We start from the raw sequence: 21257 nt of genomic DNA, 5'->3' as shown, positions 1-21257 counted from the left end.
ATCTTCATTTAAAATCGCATTTTATTGTTATAAGAATACGAATAAAAATCAAAACAGCAGTAACATAATCTCTAGAATAATAATACCCAGCGCACATATTGTTTTATTACACTTAAGTATTCATTTATTTCACGTGCGTAAAAAAGCAGTAAGTACGTTCGAAATTAGAATGCAGATACTGCCTTCTTACGTAGGTCAGAACCGTGACCTAGTCGTCGAGTTAATGCTTTTATGGCTTTTTTACGAGGCTAAAAGACCATTATACCATTAACATTGGATGGAGTTGTCGTTTTCGTATCATGTAAAGAAATCATAATAAAAAAAACATGAACATAATCTTTCAAATAATTGTGTAAAATAAAAACAATAACAAAATTAGATTAAAAACACGCCATGAATATCCGTTAACTTGACGAGTTTGTTTACCATATTTAAAAATAGATAACAAAGTTCGAAGCTATTACTTAACACATGTTTAGTTCAAAGTACACATTGTAAAAGCGTTATCAGTGTCGAAGCGTATCTCCAAATCGACAGATAGCGCAGCGCTATCACAAAAACAAAACACGGCTTGTAAACAAACCGAAGCGTGCCAAGTATTATAGTAGGAGGAGTTGCGCAGCGAGCGTCATTCCGCGCCCGACCGCCGACCGCGTCGCACGCGCCATGCTTGACTACGCGCGCCCGTACGACCCCGCCATGTGCGACCTGTACCTCGCGCCCGCCGCGCCCCCCGCGCCCGCGCGCCTCGACGACTTCAAACAAGTCTTCAACAAGGGCCCCGCCTCCTACATCTACGGAAACTACTACACCAACCCTCCCTACGACGTCTACGCCGAGGAGGACACCTCCACCAACGTCTACCACAACCTCGTCAGCTCCCGCGAGTACCCGCGCGACGAATGGAAATACAAGTTCGTCGTCGACTGGAACGAGGACGACACAATATCCTGGATAGTTGATACCGCCATCAGTATGGGCTTCAGTGAATATGACATACCGTGGTACAATTTCAAAATCCTCGGACACGAACTGCGAATTATCAAGAAGGATGAAATGATGCAGAGACTCGCACATCCAAGTGTCGACCCTAACATCACAGCCAGAATCGCCAGTGGATTATTTGACAAGCTCCAGAGCCGCATAAACGAGGAATTGCTCAGACAGTCATCAGTGCTAAGGTATGCAGAGAGTGACCCATATCAGCAACAGGAGCCCGCGCACACGATGTTGGACTTGGATATGGACCACAAGAGTCGGATGTACACATCAGATTACAAGCCAAACAACAGCAGTTTGTTGGCAGCGTGCGACTCCAGTGACGACGCGGAAGATGTATACCGCAACTCGGAGACGGCGTCCCCCGAATGTTCCTACGGCAGTGACGGGAGCAAGTCCGGAGACGAGGACGACAAGAGGAAGCAGTTCAAGCGGCCGCCGGGCCGGCCGAAGGGGAGCGGTAGGAAGATCTGCAAGCGTCCGCGAAGCGTTTCAGTCCCGGAGTTCCTCAGAAACCTCCTGTTCGACCCGAAGTACTGTCCGTCGATAATCAAATGGGAGGACCACGCCAACGGCAAGTTCAGGTGAGTGTCCTTGTGGAGTGCAGCAAAAAGTGTGTCGTGACCGCGGCGTTAGCGCAGCCTCCTAATCACGCTCGCGACACGTGGCCCATCACACATGTTTTGCTGCATCTTAATAACAATCTGTTTTACTGACCGAGTCATTACTTGTATGAGTACGGCAGCTCAGAAATCAAGACAGGTAATTATGATATAATTGGTCGGTTCTCCTTGGCCATCGATTGTGAGATCAATTACTTGGTGATTAGCTGTCGCGAAGCCATCTGCCGTGATGACCTTTAAGCCTGCTCCATTTATTATCAATGCAAATGCAAGTCATCTGCATTTTGATTCTAACTTATTCAATTTAGCCATGATTATTGTGTTATTCGATGATCCAGCAAACTTCGATACTCCGGCATTTATCTTTACACGTGTACATTTTTTTATTATTTTCTTTCTTGAGAACTTTCTGACAATAATAAACACAAAAATATTTATGAGTTAATTAGAGAAATGATTCCAGTCTTGGCCGGGACTAATAAGGAATCCACTTGAAAATTTAATTTATTTCGTCAGATAGGTATTACCTATCTCATTCGAATCTAAGAATTATTTTGAAGTCGATTTTTTTTTATGAAAGGGAGAAGAAACGTTGAAAACAACTAAAACATACCTCAATTGTTAGAGATTGGATTGGTACCTTAATTAATATACTTGTTTAACTAAATTTGTGTACTAATCCAAATATGGATATTTTTATGGTAGCCAATGTAAGATAAATAATAATTCAATGATTAGTCAAACCATTAAATCGAGATAATAACTTCGCTATCAACTACCTAGTCTACCTCATGAGACCAAAAAGCATTTGTCTTGTTTTTGAATTTGGAACCTTTTAAAACTGAGTCAAAGTTCAAAATAAATTAACGAATATGTACAAAAAATTATACGTAAGATCCGAGGAGGCAATTTCGGTCACACGTGCAGATTATGTAAAATAACCAGTGTAACACATGTATGTATAAATTATACGTTTGCCTGAGACGTAAAAAATACGAAGTATATAAATTCTGGTCCTCCATACCGGATGGCGTTTTTTTGCGTGTTTTTGTGCAACCCACGACGCCAATGTTTGGGTTGCAGATTTTTGTTTCGCTTGTTAAAAAACTTAATCGATAATGTATATGAAAGATTTCATATCTGCTTACATAAAAACGTGACCTTTTGAAGCTGTCTGAATTTTTTAAGGTAACCTTCGTGTACTCAAAATACTTAAATCAATGTTGTGATACCTACCCCAAATTACGTCGTGGGTGTTATCATTGAGCATTTCTGGGTATTGTTTTTGTTTATTATCACAATCAGAGACTTGGTGTTAATTCGAAATTATACGTAGATATTTATCATTGAATGTTGTCGCAGCGTAAGGGTAGAGTGATGTGATAATGATAGTTCGACAACAGTGTAAAAGACCTAACTGGATCAAAGTAAACTGTGTAAAAGACCTACCTGGATCGAAGGAAATCCATTAAATTTCCAATATAAAATGGTAGAACTATAGGCACATTTTTTGCTTACAAAATATACCAAACTGAATCGATCCGAACACACACATTTAAATTGTTTTTTTTTTGTAAGTTTGAAGTACCTACTGCAAAAATTATACCTAAATTCCAATCTTATTAATTGATTCCTTTAAGGCCGGTACAGATGTAAGCAACAAATTTTTTTACAGTTTTAAATTTTAAGCAACAGTGGTTTTCATAAAGTTTGCAGTTCGATTGCAGTCTGTCAATATCAGCGATGGCAATAGTGAAGACGCGAATTTCCCACTGGTGTTCATTATTCGGGTACGTTTTTCTAGAGGATCCAGTGTACTGGAGTCTACATAAAGTAGGTATCCCGCAAATAATTCTGTTTCATTCTCAATTCCATTGAATTCTTTGAGCATTCACTTTTGTGTACTACTAAAGTGGGACCCTGCAGAAACCTGCAAAAAACTGGACGTTAGCGGGAATAAACACTCAAAACGGGACTAAACTTATCTCAACGTGCCTTTTAGATTATTATCTCACGTTTTGTTTAAATGACTGCTAGCTTGCCTACAAGAGTACCCACAAAAATCTTTCAAGCCGTACTAGTAATCGATTGTTTCCACATTCTTTCCACCATTGTCTCAAAGCAATGAAGTAAATCCTCATGATTTAGTTTGTCTATTACTCAATGCTCATCGCCTTAACCTTGCCCACCGGCCTCGTCGTTCGCATGTTGACATTGCCACTCAACACCAGCGTCTACCATGACAACTATACTGCTTTAATAAGGCTGATTTCTCATTGTTTTACTGCTCTTTAAGTTTGCATGTTGACATTGCAAGGGTAGGTACTGCAGTCGTCTTGAATTTTAAGTCGTTCGGATAAGAATGGGTTTGCATGATGATGGGTGGTGAGTAACTTGGTAAGAGTGACGTAACTCCATGAACAATTGCAATGATTGTGGCGGTATCTTCTTTACGGCGTTGCTAGTTGGTATGGAGTTGAAGGTTCTGTTTTTGCTCGGAAACTAGTTACGGTTTTTATGAGGTAAACATGATTATGTTGAGGTATTTTTGATGGTTATCACGATTCTACGCGTTTGCGTTCCTTTTATTTCTTGGTTTATTAAGTTTCCTGACAATTTTCGCTATATCTGGGTTGTTCTTTTACTATAGTAAAAGTCGTATCGAATATTTATAAATATAAACACAAATACTTCGCAAAAAAAAAGATAAAAACTCTCTAAATACCGTTTTTTTTTTAACTTTGACCCAAATCTCAATATTTTCATTTAGGTACGTACACGTGTTGTTTGAAAGACGCTGTTTTATTTAGGGAAAAATACTTTCATTAATGAAAGAAACACTCAGATCAAAGAAAAAAATCGTGTTGACAATTTGATAATTCTTACTAATGGAGGTACACATTGAACCTTTAGATCATAGTTGTATTATTATGAGGTACCTTACTTCTAAAAGGAGTAATAAGAGCATATGAAACTACTCAAGTTTCAGAGTCACTCTTAACAGTTATTAAGAGACTTAAAAAAAACGAAATCGTGAGATTTCAGTGACAGGTTGCATCTCCCACACGATAATTGAACCCATAACCCACATATACATACATACAATCACACCTGTGTCCCATTAAGGGGTAGGCAGAGCACATGAAACTGCTAAAGTTACAGTGCCACTCTTGGCAAATAAATAAGGGGTTGAAAGAAAAAGAAACTGTGACATTGCAGTGCAGGTTGCCAGCCTCTCGCTTACGCCACAATTTACCCCATATCCCACAGTCACCTTCTACGACACCCACGGGAAGAAAGGGATTGGTGAACCCACATATAACATACAAAATAATTATATTAATTTATAAAAAGAAGGTCTCAATATGTCCTATCGTCACGTTTTCAAAATCTGCGTACCCATATTGTCCAAAAACATTTGGCAACAACGCATGTTTTGACAAAACCGACCTCAGAACCAGTCCTACCGGTACAAAAGGTATTTTACCCATTTACTCATCCGAGACAAAAACGCCGTATGTCAATATGCATCGTACATATGTGACGTTCTATAATAAAAGGCACCGAATTTTCGTCTAACATAAGGACGAAATTTGCTCGTATTTCTAATCTTTACCAGGCTTTAGAGTCCTTCTTTTCTTAAGCAATGGGTACCTTGCGCTAAAGAACACCACAAATATTTGTCTTAAATATAAGTGCAAATCAGAACCTTAGCCTAATGAAATAGGGTATATAATTGACTTTTCAGTCCGATGTGGCGATGTTCACACGTTTCGTGCGATGTTCATTGCAAAGATCGTTGATTTTACTTAATAAGGGTAAAAAGACCTACACAGACTGGCCGTTTTGATTTTTTTTTCATTCGGCCATCCTATGTTTATTTGTTTACTTTGATTTTTGTTTTTATTTGTAAAACTCATGTTATGCATTTGTTGAAATAATTGCATAATTTGGAAACTATTATTACCACTATGAAACTTATCATTTTTTAAGAATACACGTGCAATTTACAATTTTAAAAAATACAGTTTTCCGCCACTGACTAAAACTTAGAATACGTTCAAAATAATGCAAGAAAAATAAGCATTATATCTCAAGTAGTTTCACCAATTCACTCCGTATAATAATATTATTATGAACCCGACTTATGACGTTTATCTTTGGGGCAGTAGCCATTTAATCATATGCGTCTAGTTGCCAAGAGCTTTTATACTAGTATATGTATTATAATGACTTATTATGTACGTGTATCATAAAGAACGACCTTGTGGCTAGTGGCATGCGGTATCCGATCATTTGACTCGCTTGCATTTAAGTATATAATAATGTGTATACATTATATAGTTATTTGTTATACAAGGGGGCAAATTTGTATTTTAACGCCGAGTGTGGAATTGAAAAACGAGCAAGTGAAAGGATTCTATAGTTGAACCACGAGCGAAGCGAGTGGTTCGAGAATAGAATCCTGAACTTGCGAGTTTTTTAACACACGAGAAGTAAAATATATTTGCACCCGAGTGTAACACAAAACTTTTCCCCTCACTATAGCGAGGAAACTACAACGCAAAAAATGCGTTTATCACTGCTTCCAGTAGTTCCACGGGTGGTAAATCATCTTTATTACTAAGATTCACCTACTTTTATCACTTTTAAAGCAGTTAATTTGACATTATTCAAGGTCAAATTACTTTACCCACTAGTGGATAAAATGCGTTTTTACCCGCTGGTATTAAAGGACAAAACACGTGTTTCCGAGCTAGTGAGGGGAAAATAATATGCCTGGACGTTCGATTTTTCAAAACGTTTAAAGTGATTTTTTTTTTATTTACGTCCAAACAGGAGCTTACAGTTCGCTTTGACAACTAATTTTAAGAATTTGAAATAGGCACTAGTTTTTGGTGTAATATTCGAGATTATAAACTGAACTGTTTATATAGTAGGTATTGTTACTGCTAAATAAAAAAAAACTAATCAAAAAATATTTCATGAAATAAATGATTCGTTCCCTGCGTCGATATTCGAGATTTTATACACAGTAGCTTATTTTATAGGTACACTGCATTACACATCTGTTACTTTGGCAAGTCAAATCGGCCCCCTGAGCCGGATGGGTGTGTTTTGACACGAGACAATGCACATGTTCTCTAATGACTGACAGGCATCTAAATTATCATAGTCATTATCGTTAAATCATTAACACATTGACTTTTATATTACTATATAAGGACGTGATAGACAGGCACCAAAAACTGTGTCAGCAACACGGCTTTGCAAAATACGAGCAAAGTGTGCAGTACATGCGAGCCAAGCGTGCAGTGTTTGCGACGTGTGATTCATGCGCGGATCCAGGGGGGGGTCATGGGGGTCATGACCCCCCCTAGACCTTAAGTTGGCCATACAAATAGACCACGTGACCCCCCCCCCCCCCCTGGGGCCCCGGGCCTTTACCACGTGACCCCCCCCCCCTGGGCACGAAGCTGGATCCGCGCTTGGTGTGATTCAAAGCGTATGAGAAAATTTGGGGTATTTTGGGAAGAGACGGTTTTGTGAATCAATCATTACGAGAATCGAGTGTTCTGAGACTTTTCCGCATTTAAAATATAGGGTATGTTGGAAAAAGACCTGTGTATCAGCTGTTATGAGCTTCAGTCCATTTGAGATTGGTCCATATTGAAAGTGCATTTGAAGAACGGTTCGTATTGGTAAGGGCCACTTGCACCAGCCGCTTAACTCAAGGTTAGTGGGCTGTCAACTGTCAAATTCCTTATAAAATGGTGGGTTAACCTCGGGTCAACCCTCCATTTTCGGTGGTGCAAGTGACCCTAACAAGTTCATTTGTGTTGCATTCGTTATGAGATTACTTTTTCAAATATTGGTATTAATTGACAATTTGTGTATTTTGAGTTTAGTGTGGCGTGATCCGAACTGATTTAAACCGTTCTACAAAAACGCATCAAATGTTACATTTACAATACAATACAATACAAATACTCTTTATTGCACACCTCAATACACGAAACAACATAGCAAGTATAAACAACAACTTAAGAGGTAAAACAAGAGGCGGTCTTATCGCTAAAGAGCGATCTCTTCCAGACAACCTAGGTAGTGGAGAATAATAAATTTAACCTTGTAAGTAGGTGTACTAAATGTAGACTTAGAGGAAATCTAGCACAAACTATACTACGCAAAACAATATACTACACACATAAAAATAAAATACAATACATAAACATACAAATACATATATATATAACAAATTACATGCCAGCTATAGGGGACATAAGTCTATCAAGGTATCATTGATCAATGATCAGATAAAAAGTGAAGCTTGAGAAGTATCTTAAAAGAAGTAGGAGATTGAGCGCGTCTAATATTTAGGGGTAGGGAATTCCAAAGCCGCACAGCTTGAAATGTAAAGGAGTTGTTATAGAATTTAGACGAGGACGACGGAACGGAAAGAAGCAAATTCTGAGAGGACCGAGCAGAACGGAGATAGCTGAAACGGTTCTTAAGATAGCGGGGAGTCGTTGGGTTAAAAAGAATGGAATACAAAAGGGACAGCACGTGAGAGTTACGACGAAAACGAATAGAGAGCCACTTGAGCTGCGAACGAAATTGAGAGACATGGTCATATTTGCGTAACCCAAATATGAACCGTATACAGACATTTTGGATACGCTCAAGCTTATTAAGCTGCTCCTCGGTGAGATCGAGATATGCAACGTCCGCGTAATCCAAAATGGGAAGGAGGAGAGTTTGAGCTAGAGCAATTTTGGTAGGAATGGGAAGAAAGTTTCGTAATCTTCTAAGCGAGCCAACCGCCGCGAACATCTTCCTGCTGACCTCGCCCACCTGAGGTATCCACGATAAGGTACTATCCATGATGAGGCCTAGGTTTTTAACCTGCTGTGAGTAAGGAATCAAAACGCCATTAAAATAGATAGGTGGGAGTTGGTTAAAGTCTAGCCTTGGCAGAAGTTTTGGGCTACCTATTATAATAGATTGTGTCTTAGAAGGATTAACTTGTAGGCCAAAACTATGACTCCACCTCGAGATTTTCTCCAAGTCGCTATTCATCTTACAGATAACAGACGCGAGATCACCAGTAACGCCCTGCGAATAGATCTGAAGATCATCGGCATATAGTTGATAATGTGATGTAAGGTTACATGTAATCGAATTAATAAATATGGAGAACAGTAAAGGAGACAATACTCCGCCTTGCGGAACGCCAGCCAACGTGTTGCACCAGGAGGAAAGGGAATCATCCACCTTTATGCGCTGTCGACGACCCGTTAAGTAGCTACGGAACCAACCGACCGCCGCAGGAGATATATTTAGAGAGCACAGCGTCCCGAGGAGAATATCAAAATCAACGGTATTAAACGCGTTGCTAAAATCTAACAGCGTCAATACCGTCAATTTTTGATCATTCATCCCCGCCCGGATGTCGTCAGTGATCTTCACGAGTGCAGTAGCCGTACTATGACCAGGACGGAAACCAGATTGGAAGGGATTCAAAAGATTATTTATATTAAGATACGAAGTAAGCTGCTGGTGAACAAGACGCTCAAGAACCTTAGACAGGAAAGGGAGAATAGAGATGGGACGATAATCTGCAAAAGAAGAAGGATTAGACTTTTTGGGAATAGGAACGATACAGGCGTCCTTCCAAAGTGAAGGAAAGGAGCTGGTAGAAATGGAGTTATTAAGAATGACGGAAATGACAGGAATAAGTAAGTCAATGATAGGAAGGATCATATTACGGCTAATACAATCGACCCCAACGGCATTAGATGCTATGGATAGTAAGCTCTTCTTAATATCACTGTCAACGAAAGGAAGAAGAGAGAAGGGAGACGAGTCAGGAGTTGGAAGAGAAGAGAGGTATTCAAGAGTCTTAACTTTATCAGGGCCACTAAATACAGCAGAAGTAGAAAAATGTTTGTTAAGTTGGTTTAAGTTAACGTCTTTATCTTTAGGGATATTCTGTTGGGACTTTCCAACTCCTAGCGACTTTAAAAACTTCCATACTTTCGCAGGGTCACCGTTTTCAACAGACTGGTGAATATGGCGTCGCTGAGCGTCACGACAGATGGTGCTGCAGCGGTTACGCAGGGCGTGGTAGCGAGCCTTGTTAGCATCCGAAGGTTTGGATTTGTACTTGGATTTGGCAGAGTTCTTTTTTAGCAATAGCGTTTTGATTTCCTCAGTTAGCCAAGGGGCAGGAAGATGCTTTACCTTAATCGAGCGTACTGGGGCGTGCTCATCATAGAGTTGAGTTAGTAAAGAGTTAAAAAGTGACACTTGGTCGTCAACAGAAACAGTTCTAGCAATAACACCCCAGTCAATGGCAGATGCGCTTTCACGGAGTTTAGCTACATCCATCCTACCAAAATTACGCTGAAGAAGTACTTTAGCTTTAGGCTTAGGAGGTCGCACTTTATAAGATAGAAATAGAAGGTCATGATAGGAGAAAGCATCAGCAGAATGCTGGCCATACTTGGCGACATGAGAAACCGAGGACGAGAGAGTCAGGTCAAGAAGAGACGGAGTACAATTTGGAAAGTGGTGCGTAGGACCGGAAGGGAGAATATTTAATTTACAGGCATACGCCAGAGATTTAAGAGACCGCGCCCGATAGTCGTCTTTGCGGAGACACGTATTAAAATCCCCCATTATAATGTGGTGGTCATAAGAGGGCATGAGATCTTCGATAAGTTTTTCAAGGGAGGCGAAGTAATCTACGGTTAGAGAAGGAGAATAGAACACTCCAAGGAGAAGCTTCGTATGGGAGACAGAGATATCGAGAAAAAGATACTCAGCGGCATTCGACGAAGGAGATTGCGCTATAATGGTAAATGGGATATGAGAGCGCAGGTAGATAGCAACTCCACCACCTCCTCTACCCAAGCGATCATTACGTATAAGGTGGAAACCTGGCAACGAAAAGGAAGTAGAAGGGAGACAGGGTTTAAGCCAGGATTCAGATACTAAAACCGCCTGAACAGTCTTTAAATCGAACGTCGTGATCAAGTCATTGTAGTGCGCAGGTATGCTTTGCGCATTAATATGAACAATATTTAAGTTTTTACTAACGTCGCTAAATTCTGAACTAAGTAAATCATGGAGTGTCGGTGGCAAGCTCTTAAAACTATCATCAGTAACACTTTCATCAGAAGAAAAAGAGAGAAAATTATCAAGATCAGAGTCACTACTATGGCTGGACATAGATGAACAAAACAAATAAAAATATATATATAATAGATAGATAACAATTAAATAAGACAAAACAAAAAAAAAATTAAAATTAATACACTAGGGCACCAACGCAACCTACCAGCATACTAGAAGAAAAAAAGTTACGGTTTACAGCAATATTCTATATATATAAATAGGAGAAACAAAACGCAATAATTTAATATGGCAACACTGAACGAGTATGTCAAAAGTGACAGCAAACTACAAGTAATGTCAGAGATCATCAGAGATTAAAACAAAGTCAATCAAAACAATTGATTAATACGACCAATATCAAGAGTCAGCTTGCACCCAACAGTACAGTTTCGAAACAACAACAACTTATGATCGGGACTTGGAGACTCCGCGCTTGGACCTCTTCTTAGTCTCTTGCTTTGCCTGGGGCGCTGCTTTTTTCATCGCGGTCGGAGCGGCAGACGGACCCGCTGATGCGCCCGTAGCAGGTGTCATCGGAAGCGACTGAACTTCTTCAATGGAGTTTGCACGGTGCTTCACCCCGTCCTTCCCAAGAATGTAGACGTCACCGTTCCACGTCCAGCAGCCGCGGACGCCAAACCGCTCGCGGGCTTCCATAAACGCAGCATGACGCGGCTTAGTTAAGAACTCACCCAGCGTCACCCCGGAGCCCTTAAGTTCCACCTTGTTGAACCACACATCGTCACGGATTGAAGTGTCTTTGAACTCAACAAGAATAGCACGAGCTCTCCCGTCACGGCCGGCGCGCCCGCCCAAACGACGGCTTCGTTTGATATCTACAGCGGCTAAGTCTTCACGGGCGGACTGAAGTGCGTTGACCACAAGATCCGCTGTATCCTCGGACTCTGCCTCAGCAATACCATGCACCAGCAGCATGCTACGACGAGAGCGCGTCTCAATCTGATCCACCTGGCTCGTCACAAGGTCCACTTGCTTTTGAAGGACGTTAAGTGCTGTCATTACAAACTCCTTGAAGACGGCGAAGTTAGTTGACACTGAAGCAACCGAAGCATCTTCTGGGTCAGCTTTGCTGAGGCTTTCTTGAAATTGACCCATCTGCAGCTTAAAGTAGGCTGCCAAGCCCGTCACAGATTTTTTAATAGAAGCAACTTCAGCCATTGTTTACTGTGTGAAAGTGTGCCAGACAAAAAATGCAACTTTTTGGAAATAGGACTAGGAAATTTACTGGTAGGTGATTAGCATTAATAATGCATAAACTTAAACTTGTTTTTGTGGTCTAAACTTTTAGATAAATATATTTAAATAATAAATTTTGTGCACAAGATGTTGCTTGGTTTTTTTCACCTACCCCCTCCTAAGGCCCAAGACGAAATTCGGCCCCTAGTCATTACGAACCACGGTACTACTACGGTACTAGTAGTAGGTACTATTGTTTTATACTCGTTCAAATATTTATAAATAATTTTGACCAATTTTTTTAGTGAAATACCCCTGTGCGTCTATAGTCTGTAACTTTAGTTATTTAAATAAATGTAGACAAAATCTACCCTCAAAATACTTCTGAAGCCACTTGAGGGTAAACGAAAACGTTACTCGGCCAAATAAGAAGGTTAAAAATAGGTCGCTCAGTGACAGATCCACTTGGTTTTGTATTTAGTTGGTTAACCGACAATAGGCTACTAGACTCTTATCGAATTTGGCACAAGAAATTATTGTTTCCTGTAGTATTTGACATAAGAAACCAATTTTTATAGATTTTGGGTATTAAAAGTGTATGGTGGCTAGGTACGTATTTTCGATTAAAAATGTGTGTAATATTTTTTTAACTTTGGCCACCGAAACCGCTGTCAGACGTGTAGTGACGTCATAGAACCTAACTTAACTTAATGTCGAGTCAGAAAATTTTGAGTTCAATTCGATTTACGTCATGCGCAGCGCAGACAATCTATAGATTAACATGGCTAATGATGTTTTTGCCTAATTAAGTTAAAGTAAACTTTATAAATGTTTTTTTGTGGTTTTCAAGTCGTAATAAAATATGGTAGTATTTTTTTTCAGTTAATTGGACAGTAATAAATAATATAAAATAGACTTTAAAAAAGGGTCAAGTAGCCTATTGTCTACGCCACCCTACCCGAATACGTAACACTTTAAATTCTCGCGTTTTGTACTCATTTTTAAAGATTTCCAGTTCGAGCGCCATCTTAGCGGTCTCGTGTCGTGAATAATTTCTTTTTCTTTTGCTCATTAATATTGTTTAAAGTGTAATATCGATAGCTTATTATGCAGTAAACTAATGTTGTAGTGAGAAGCTGATGAAGAATTAATCTCGAAACGCGTTTAGCCACTTTTTTGTCGTCAACGGCCGGTAGTCCACGTGCTCTTGTAAAATCTAGCTATCAATTTACAAGTGCTAACTCACCGTACACTGTCGTACTAACCGTACAAAAATTAATAACAATTAGCTCACACATTGTCACCTTGACACTGGCAAAATAGTCCCAATGGACTGAAGTCATTTAATTTTAAAAACTTAACTCATATTTTTAAAGTCACAAACGGGTCGACCGCGATAAAATAACATTTTAAAGCTCGGCCACACATGCGCGTTTTGAGAGCGTAGGCGGAGCGTTAGCGGAGCGCAATGATAGCGGTGCGCCGGACGAACGCCGGCGGTAACTAACGAGCGCGGATTGCGAGCGGAACGCCAGCGTTCGTCCGGCGCACCGCTATCATTGCGCTCCGCTAACGCTACGCTATCAAAACGCTTTATGTGTGGCGGAGGCAGCAACCGTTTCATTTGGCTAGTGCAACCTAGCCGAAACGTTGAAAAAAAGGTAAATAATGTTATGTTGTCGCGTTCGTGTGACTTTAAAAATACTCAAATATGTACAAATAATTTGTATACGTTTTCTAAGTTCCTGAAAGTACTGAATGTAATATTTCCAAATTTTAATTAAACTCAATGTGGTAAATAGTACTTATTCGAACTAGGTACACATTTTGATCATTTCTTCATCAAACCAGCGATAGCTTATTTTCAGCAATCAAGAATTTACGGGATATTTTCACCCACTTTTTACCAAAGGTTGTAAATAAAATGAATACACGCTCGTGGGTGTAACAGGCCCATGACGGATTTAGCCATATGTACTTAAAATAAAAATCGCTAGCAAGTAAGTAAACACTTTATTGTACAAGAAAAGAATACAACACATAATATTTAAAATAAAAAGCTTCAGTACAAAGGCGAACTCCCTTTAAGGGATCTCTGTCAGTTAACCTTAGAGCATTTGAGGGAGAGTTTGAGACGGTAGACATCCACATAATACAAAATACAAAAACGGCGGAAAAACTACAAAACTCACTAGTAAACTGAACATTCTTTTATTCAATTATTTATTCTTTTAGGGAATTTTTACTCTAGTGACTTGCTAACAATTTTTATTTTAAGTAAAAGTGGCTAAATCCGTCACGGGTTTTTTTTCGCTCACGAGCGTGTCTTTAAGTTACAACCTTAATGAGTAAAAATACAGAACTATATATAAAGAATAAAACAGTTGTAACGGTAATAATGTAGTTCAAAATATTTGCGTTTGCGTAGCCACGTATTGGAACAACAAAGAGTGTCAGGTGTCTTATTGTAAAGTATTTCCATAGAAACTACGCGAAAAACGTGCATAAAGTCAGTAAGGTTTCTAATGTAAAAATTATGATAAACAGCCGAGCAAGTTCATTCATCTATAATTTAAAAAAAAAACAATGAAAAAAAAAGCCTGGCAAAAAAGAGTAGAAACCATTTTGCATGTAGCAACTCTCGAATCACTTCCGTATGAAAATTGAGTGTTGCCATGATAAAAAAAATCCGTTTGTACTGTTTTTTGGCCAAGCTCAAGTCGTGATTGTTTCACCGGATGGTCTGATCGGAAGATGAGAGATTAGACCATTTCGTAGCACTTTTTTTTTTTCTTCTTATTTGTAACATGTTTCTTTTTAACCCCCGACGCAAAAATGACTGGTAAGTTATAAGTTTGACGTGTCTGTCTGTGTGTGTGTCTGTCTGTGGCATCGTAGCTCCCGAACGTATGAACCGATTTAGATTTAGTTTTTTTTGTCTGAAAGCTGAGTAAGTCGGGAGTGTTCTTAGCCATGTTTCATGAGAATCGGTCTACTATGTCGCGTTCGGGGGTTTCATGCGTTCTATTATATGAACATTGTCAAATAAATAAATTTCACATCCATTGCGTTATAACAAAATTATTTTAAAGAAAACTATTTCCCCGCTCTCTCAGAAACTATTATTTATAATGAGTCAATTAGGGCGAGGCGCGCGGGGTGCAAGCACCGTATAGATTTTCTTTTTTTCACTTCCGGGCGTTGCTACGCGCCCAAGGACTTCCGGCCCCTGCTTTCCAGATTCCACGAAAACGCAGAAAAAGTGACATTAATTAATTTGGATCTTAATTAAGGGCCCTTAAATAAAACGTAATTCGTTCAGCCCGGGCAGATAACGCTTTTTTCAATTTACGGAGTATTTTTCTACTCCTCTTCGAGATGGTGGTAATTTCGTTATTTGGTGTATTTTTTTTAAATTAGGTCACTTATTCAAGTAGTTCATACACTTTTAACTCGTGACTTGTTGTTTTAAAAACATACCTATAAACAATTTAAATAAATTCAAAAGAAATTAAAATTTAGCCAAAAAATTAAATAGAAACCTGGCTAGATTTTGAATTTAATCAGTAATTAAATAGAAATTGACCTTTTAATCTCAGATTTGCAAATAATATCACGGATTTGACAGACCCTTACTCTTAGAACCCGCAGTTTTCTATAAAAAATGTAATTGTTTTCTAACTTTTTTTTTACTATACCTTAATATTTATCAATTAAATACCGTGCTTGTTTTATTGTCAGTACCTTAAGGGACATTAACACGCTTTTATTATATGACAATTTTGGGTAGGAGTCTTTAAACTACCCTCATAATTTAACCGTAATTAAATATTATCATTCAATGCACACGCATGCTATTATAATTAATAAGAGCCCAAAATGAGTCCTTTATTTATTAAATTAACCTCATTTTCGGCTAGCCTCTTGAGCGCTTTCGCAAAATGTAATAATAATATTTAATTATTTTCAAAAATCCTTTAATTACAGGGATTTTAATAATCTTATTTATAAATTTAAAAGTGGAAAATGTCTGCCTAGGGTGAGACTCCAGCGATCTGCCAACTGAGCCACCAATTCTTCACTTGAAGTCTTGGTGGCTCAGTTGGCAGATCACTGGAGTATCGATCCAGAGGCCGTGAGTTCAAGTCTCACCCAAGGCAGACATTTTCCACTTTTAAATTTATTCTAAGCCTAGTGGCATCGATTGCAGACGTTTCTGCTAATCAGTAGTTAAAAATCGTATATCTTACACATATGTACGTCATCTTTCATCATTTTATAAATCTACGTAAAAAAGCTGGGACAAAAATATTGAATTTTGCGTTTTTAGCTGATATCCAATGTAAAGAACGCATTTCAAATATTTTTTGATCGTTTTCTTGCCGTTTACCAAGGGGCGTAAAAACTGAAATACTTACAAAGTCAATGTTTTTGAACAATTTTACATACATACCCCCTGTTTTTATTGAATTCCGTTAACTTTAAGGGAAGATTCATTACATCAAATACAATTAATTTCTCTAAGAAACTAGCGTCTTAACTCCTGCGGTTATCGAGTTATTAAAAAAAATAAAGATAATTGCTGTACACGTGTGTCGCAGCCTTTACCAATTCCTAATGTTATTTGTTTTGACATGTTCCGTCAATCATGTGACACTAACTTAAATGTTATTCTTAAGGGTCTCTCACACTATAAATTTATTTATTATGTATGAAAATGTCGAAAAAAATGTTTTTGCGAATTTAACTAAATGTGATATACAGGGTGGTTCCTGATAACGAACCTAACGACGTGTCGAATTTAACGGAAAACAAAAAAAAAACACGGTGTATATACCTATTTCAGTTACAGACCATTTACAAGATTTATAAATTAGCATATTACATCGAGACGTACGCGCACTGATTTTTCCAAATTTTTGCAACCAAAATAATATTATTTTTCTCTTTGATGTAAAAACCGCTTCTCACAGAGTCTGTATCGTAGTGTCTATTTGAACAAATACATGCTTGTCGTACACATTCAACATGTTTATTGTTTACCTGCCTTGGTTCAATGTTTGTGTTACTTTGACAGACATTTTTATTAAACGACAACGCATTTTTGCTTTACGTTTTGTGACTGTCGTCTTTTAAAAGTATAAAAGTTCCGTCAAAATAAGAAATATTTTTATTTTACATGATTTTCTACAGCAATTTCAATCTAAAGAGACTTTTTTGAATAGTTATTCATACATCTAATACTAATCATATTCGTACAATTCAATTAAGAAAAAAATATCTTGACATTTTAGGTATTTACGCCGAAAATAAGGTGTTTTGAATTTTTTTTAAAGATAATTATTATGCGCATTGATAATAATAGTATACGTATTTTTAATACTTAATATTTTCCTAGCGTCGAAATAATATGAAGTCGGTTTCAGTTGCTAATTAAGGGATCATCCACATATTACAATATTACGTCACACCAAATTTCAGGTTTTTGGACCCTTCCCCCCCCCCCCTATGTCACGCTTTTTTGTATCCCTTTAACAGGGATTGTCACATTTAGTATGACCCCTCCCCCCCCCCTTACACTGTGACGTAATATACACGGTGTTTCCGGTATCACTCAAAACCTCAGACACCCCAACAGATTTTTATTTTTTTAAACTCATCTAGAGTATTCATCTTTTAATCTGATCGTTACTTTTTTTTTAATTGAATTTTTAATTTTCTGTACAGCTCTACTTGACTTTTAGCTCTACACTCAATAAAATAATTGCTAACTAAGCCATAAGACTATTTATTTGTGTACGTTACTGCAACGACATAAGGTTTACCAATAGACAGCTAAGATGTCACTGTAAAACACTTTAAATCTTTGTCACAGTAAACTTCAAATTGGACAGGTAATCGCAGTAAGCAAATAAACTCAATATTCAAAATGACAAGGTTGTAATTAGGTACGAGTTCAATTTGTTATGACTTATGATAAACATTAAGATTAAACTGACAAACAACGTCAAACTAGTAGCGGAAAAAATAATCGTCCAAGTAACCAGCCAGTATTAGTACCCCTAAATACTGAAAAAAGGTAAACAACCTCTAGCAATGCGATATACACAATGTTGTATTACGAGTAGAATAGAATGGGCACGTAAAAAATAACTAATAATACTAATTTAAATAAAAATATTACCCCCATCAAGATATAGCTCAATCGATTCTACTCTCGATTCTGAACAAACTGTTTTCAGGTTTTTAGTGTTAAGTGAAACACGGTGTATGGATGACGCCTAATTAGTTTTAATTTATTATAAATCAATAGCATGTTTTCATGAGAACCCTACATTTAAACATCTGTAATTCATATCAATATATATATAACAGTTTGTTTATTTTCATACAACATAATGACCCCAAAAAACCCAGGCAAAACTCTACTACACAGCGTAACATCCGAAACATTGCAACAAGAAAAAGAAAAATACGTAGTACGCCTCCACCCCGTCGCCATGGCAACCCCGGGAAGCCTCAGTCACGTGTCACGGGCATTTCCGCTCTTTTTCTCGCGTTTTTTCCCCCCGGGCCGGGAGGGGTGGGGAAAAGGGCGCGGGGAGGGGGCAGACTCGTGTACGCGACTTAATTGCGTCTGTGAGTGTGGTCCGGAGAAATTAGAGCGGGGGCAGTGAAGCGACAGAGGCGGCTCGTGGGAAAGTGCAGTGGGTTCGAGTCCTGTATTGATATGAGATTAATTTATTCCGAAAATACATTCCATAGATTATTATTAATATTTATATATTAAATAAAATCAGTATTGAAATTAAAATTAATAAAAGTAAATTAATCTAGTAGGACCCGCGGTTTCGGGTCGGGTATTTACATGTCGTTATTAATTATATTAAACTTAAATGTTAAATTGAAAAATACAATATTAAAATTGTAAGTATACAACTTACATTGTGCTGATTGTGCATACAGCACCTATGAAGCAATTATTACGGCTCAATTCCACGAAAACTTTATAAATAAAAAAATACATACATACATACATATAATCACGCCTGTATCCCATAAAGGGGTAGGCAGAGCACATGAACTACTAAGTTTCAGTGCCACTCTTGGCAAAAAGGGGTTGAAAGAAATCCAAATTGTAACATTGCAGTGACAGGTTGCCAGCCTCTCGCCTACGCCACAATTTAACCCAAAAAAAAACTTATGAAAAAATACTTGCATAGATATTATTCAAAACTCAGGAATTAAAGTTAAGTAACGTGTTTTTAGACATAAATTTGCTCACATGTTTATTTAACAGAAAATTATAAAACATAAGGTAGGTTATTAATGATAGTTTTTTTTTAATTACGCCTCCGTCTATAACCTCCTCATATTAACATAATTAAGGTGAAATTACAAGTAACATAAAATAAATATTAGTTCATCAGTACAATGAAACAAAGCAATTACTCCAATTTGTCATAAATATAGCTGTGCAGCACCTTTTGTAAAACAATAAATTGTGTCAAGTACCCACAAAGGTCATATACAACTACAGCTAATTACGCTAAGATAAGCGTATATAATTGTACATTATATACTTATATATATTTATTATGTATAATTGTATATTGTTTACTCCAAGTTGCCAATTAGTGGTTGAACTAATTTAATTGTAGTCTGTGATGCTTTGACGGTTAATATATTTAATTCTGAAACTAAGGCGAAAACATAATGAACATTGTTTATTTTTTTTCTATATAGTATTAAATATGAATATTAGTTATTTAAATACACCGATTTATGTATTTTTTATTTAAAAAAATATTTCTAGAAATTCTACGCATCCACATATGTATTATAAAACTGGATATATACGAATATATTTTATTAGAACTGTAACTAACTTACGACGTCATATTTATTCAATTATCTACCTAAATACTTATTAAAAAAAACTAAACTTAAAAATAAATAGAACAGTATGTGAGACTGAAACCATCTGTGTAAATCAATAATATTTATTTTCTATTTCTGTAACATAAAATAAAAACAATAAACCAGTTCCGCCAAAGAATAGCCCGAACTGCCCTCTACCAGGCCCAATTGTCCCAAATATAACTTACTAGCTTTTGCCCGCGGCTTCGCTCGCGTTAAATTCGAAAATATCGGAATGCTCCATACTAACATCACCCCCTTCCCCGGGAAGTGGGGGGTTAGAAAGAGACAAAAAGTAGCCTATGTCACTCTCCAACGTTTCAACTACCTATCTCCACAAAAAAAATCACGTCATTTCGTCGTTTCGTTTTGCCGTGAAAGACGGACAAACAAACAGACACACACACACACACTTACCCATTTATAATATTAGTATGGATGTATTGATTTATGAAAAAATTAAAATGAGAATTTTTTTTTGAAACAAAAACATTACATCATTATCTAGATAAAAAATACGCAAAAGAAAAAACATTTCATTTATTTGCCATAAATGCATTTAATACATTTCAATACCATTTTATCAGATGTACCATAAAGATAGATGTATAAAGACAATTACAATAGTAAAACTATCATGCAATACATTTTATTTTAGTATCAGAAAGTACTCACAATAACAGAATTAAAAACAAAAACAATCCACCTCTGTTCCTCGCTAACATTTTTCAATAAAGGTTTTGTTTTAATAGAAATATAATGGTTTTTTTCCACAAAATGAAAGCGTGCGTTGCAAAATATAAGTATCATTCATTGGTTGTTATAGCTTTTCAAGCTTTAGATTATTACGTAAAATATACAAAGTACTCACAATAACAGAATTAAAAACAAAATCAATCCACCTCTGTTCCTCGCTAACTCTCCGCCGCGTGCACCAGAGTCCCTGTAACATTTCTTTTTCGTGAAAATCTATTTATAACTAGGCCAGCTCGTGCTTATCTCCCCTCGCACGAATTCCCACCTTCCTCCCTTCCAAATACGGTTGAAACTGGGCTGAGGGGAAAACTGCGTAGATACTTATACATTTTTTCCCATAGTGGCTCTATTATATTGATTAGTAAGCCCCCTTCCGGGGGGAAGTGTCTTTTGTGCCATTTTTCTCGGCTTTCTTTTGTTTTCATCTTGGATGTGAATGAACAGTGTACTGAGCTTAGCTGCGGGTATTTAGGGGTTAGATCGACTAATGTTTGCTAAATAAACTGTAATGAAAACAAAACTTTCGTGGGACATATTCAAATAAACATGAAATACTCATCATTCATCATTTTCTTCTTATTT

The 21257-nt window shown here is 37.5% G+C and overlaps 1 protein-coding gene across 1 annotated transcript in view; it reads left to right on the top strand.

The window, feature by feature from the left end:
- The first annotated feature begins 623 nt into the window (after positions 1–623).
- The window catches only part of LOC125233169 (ETS-related transcription factor Elf-3-like), a 39729-nt gene continuing 19095 nt past the window's right edge, over positions 624–21257 (top strand). Inside the window, exon 1 of the mRNA XM_048139058.1 lies at positions 624–1583. Coding sequence (XP_047995015.1) covers positions 667–1583 — 917 coding nt within the window. The 5' untranslated portion in view covers positions 624–666. The remainder of the gene's footprint in view (positions 1584–21257) is intronic.

Source organism: Leguminivora glycinivorella, chromosome 14 (genome assembly GCF_023078275.1).
Source record: "Leguminivora glycinivorella isolate SPB_JAAS2020 chromosome 14, LegGlyc_1.1, whole genome shotgun sequence".
Lineage (NCBI taxonomy): Eukaryota > Metazoa > Arthropoda > Insecta > Lepidoptera > Tortricidae > Leguminivora > Leguminivora glycinivorella.
The sequence above is the reverse complement of the archived record's forward strand: the minus strand, read 5'-3'. Positions and strand labels throughout refer to the sequence as shown.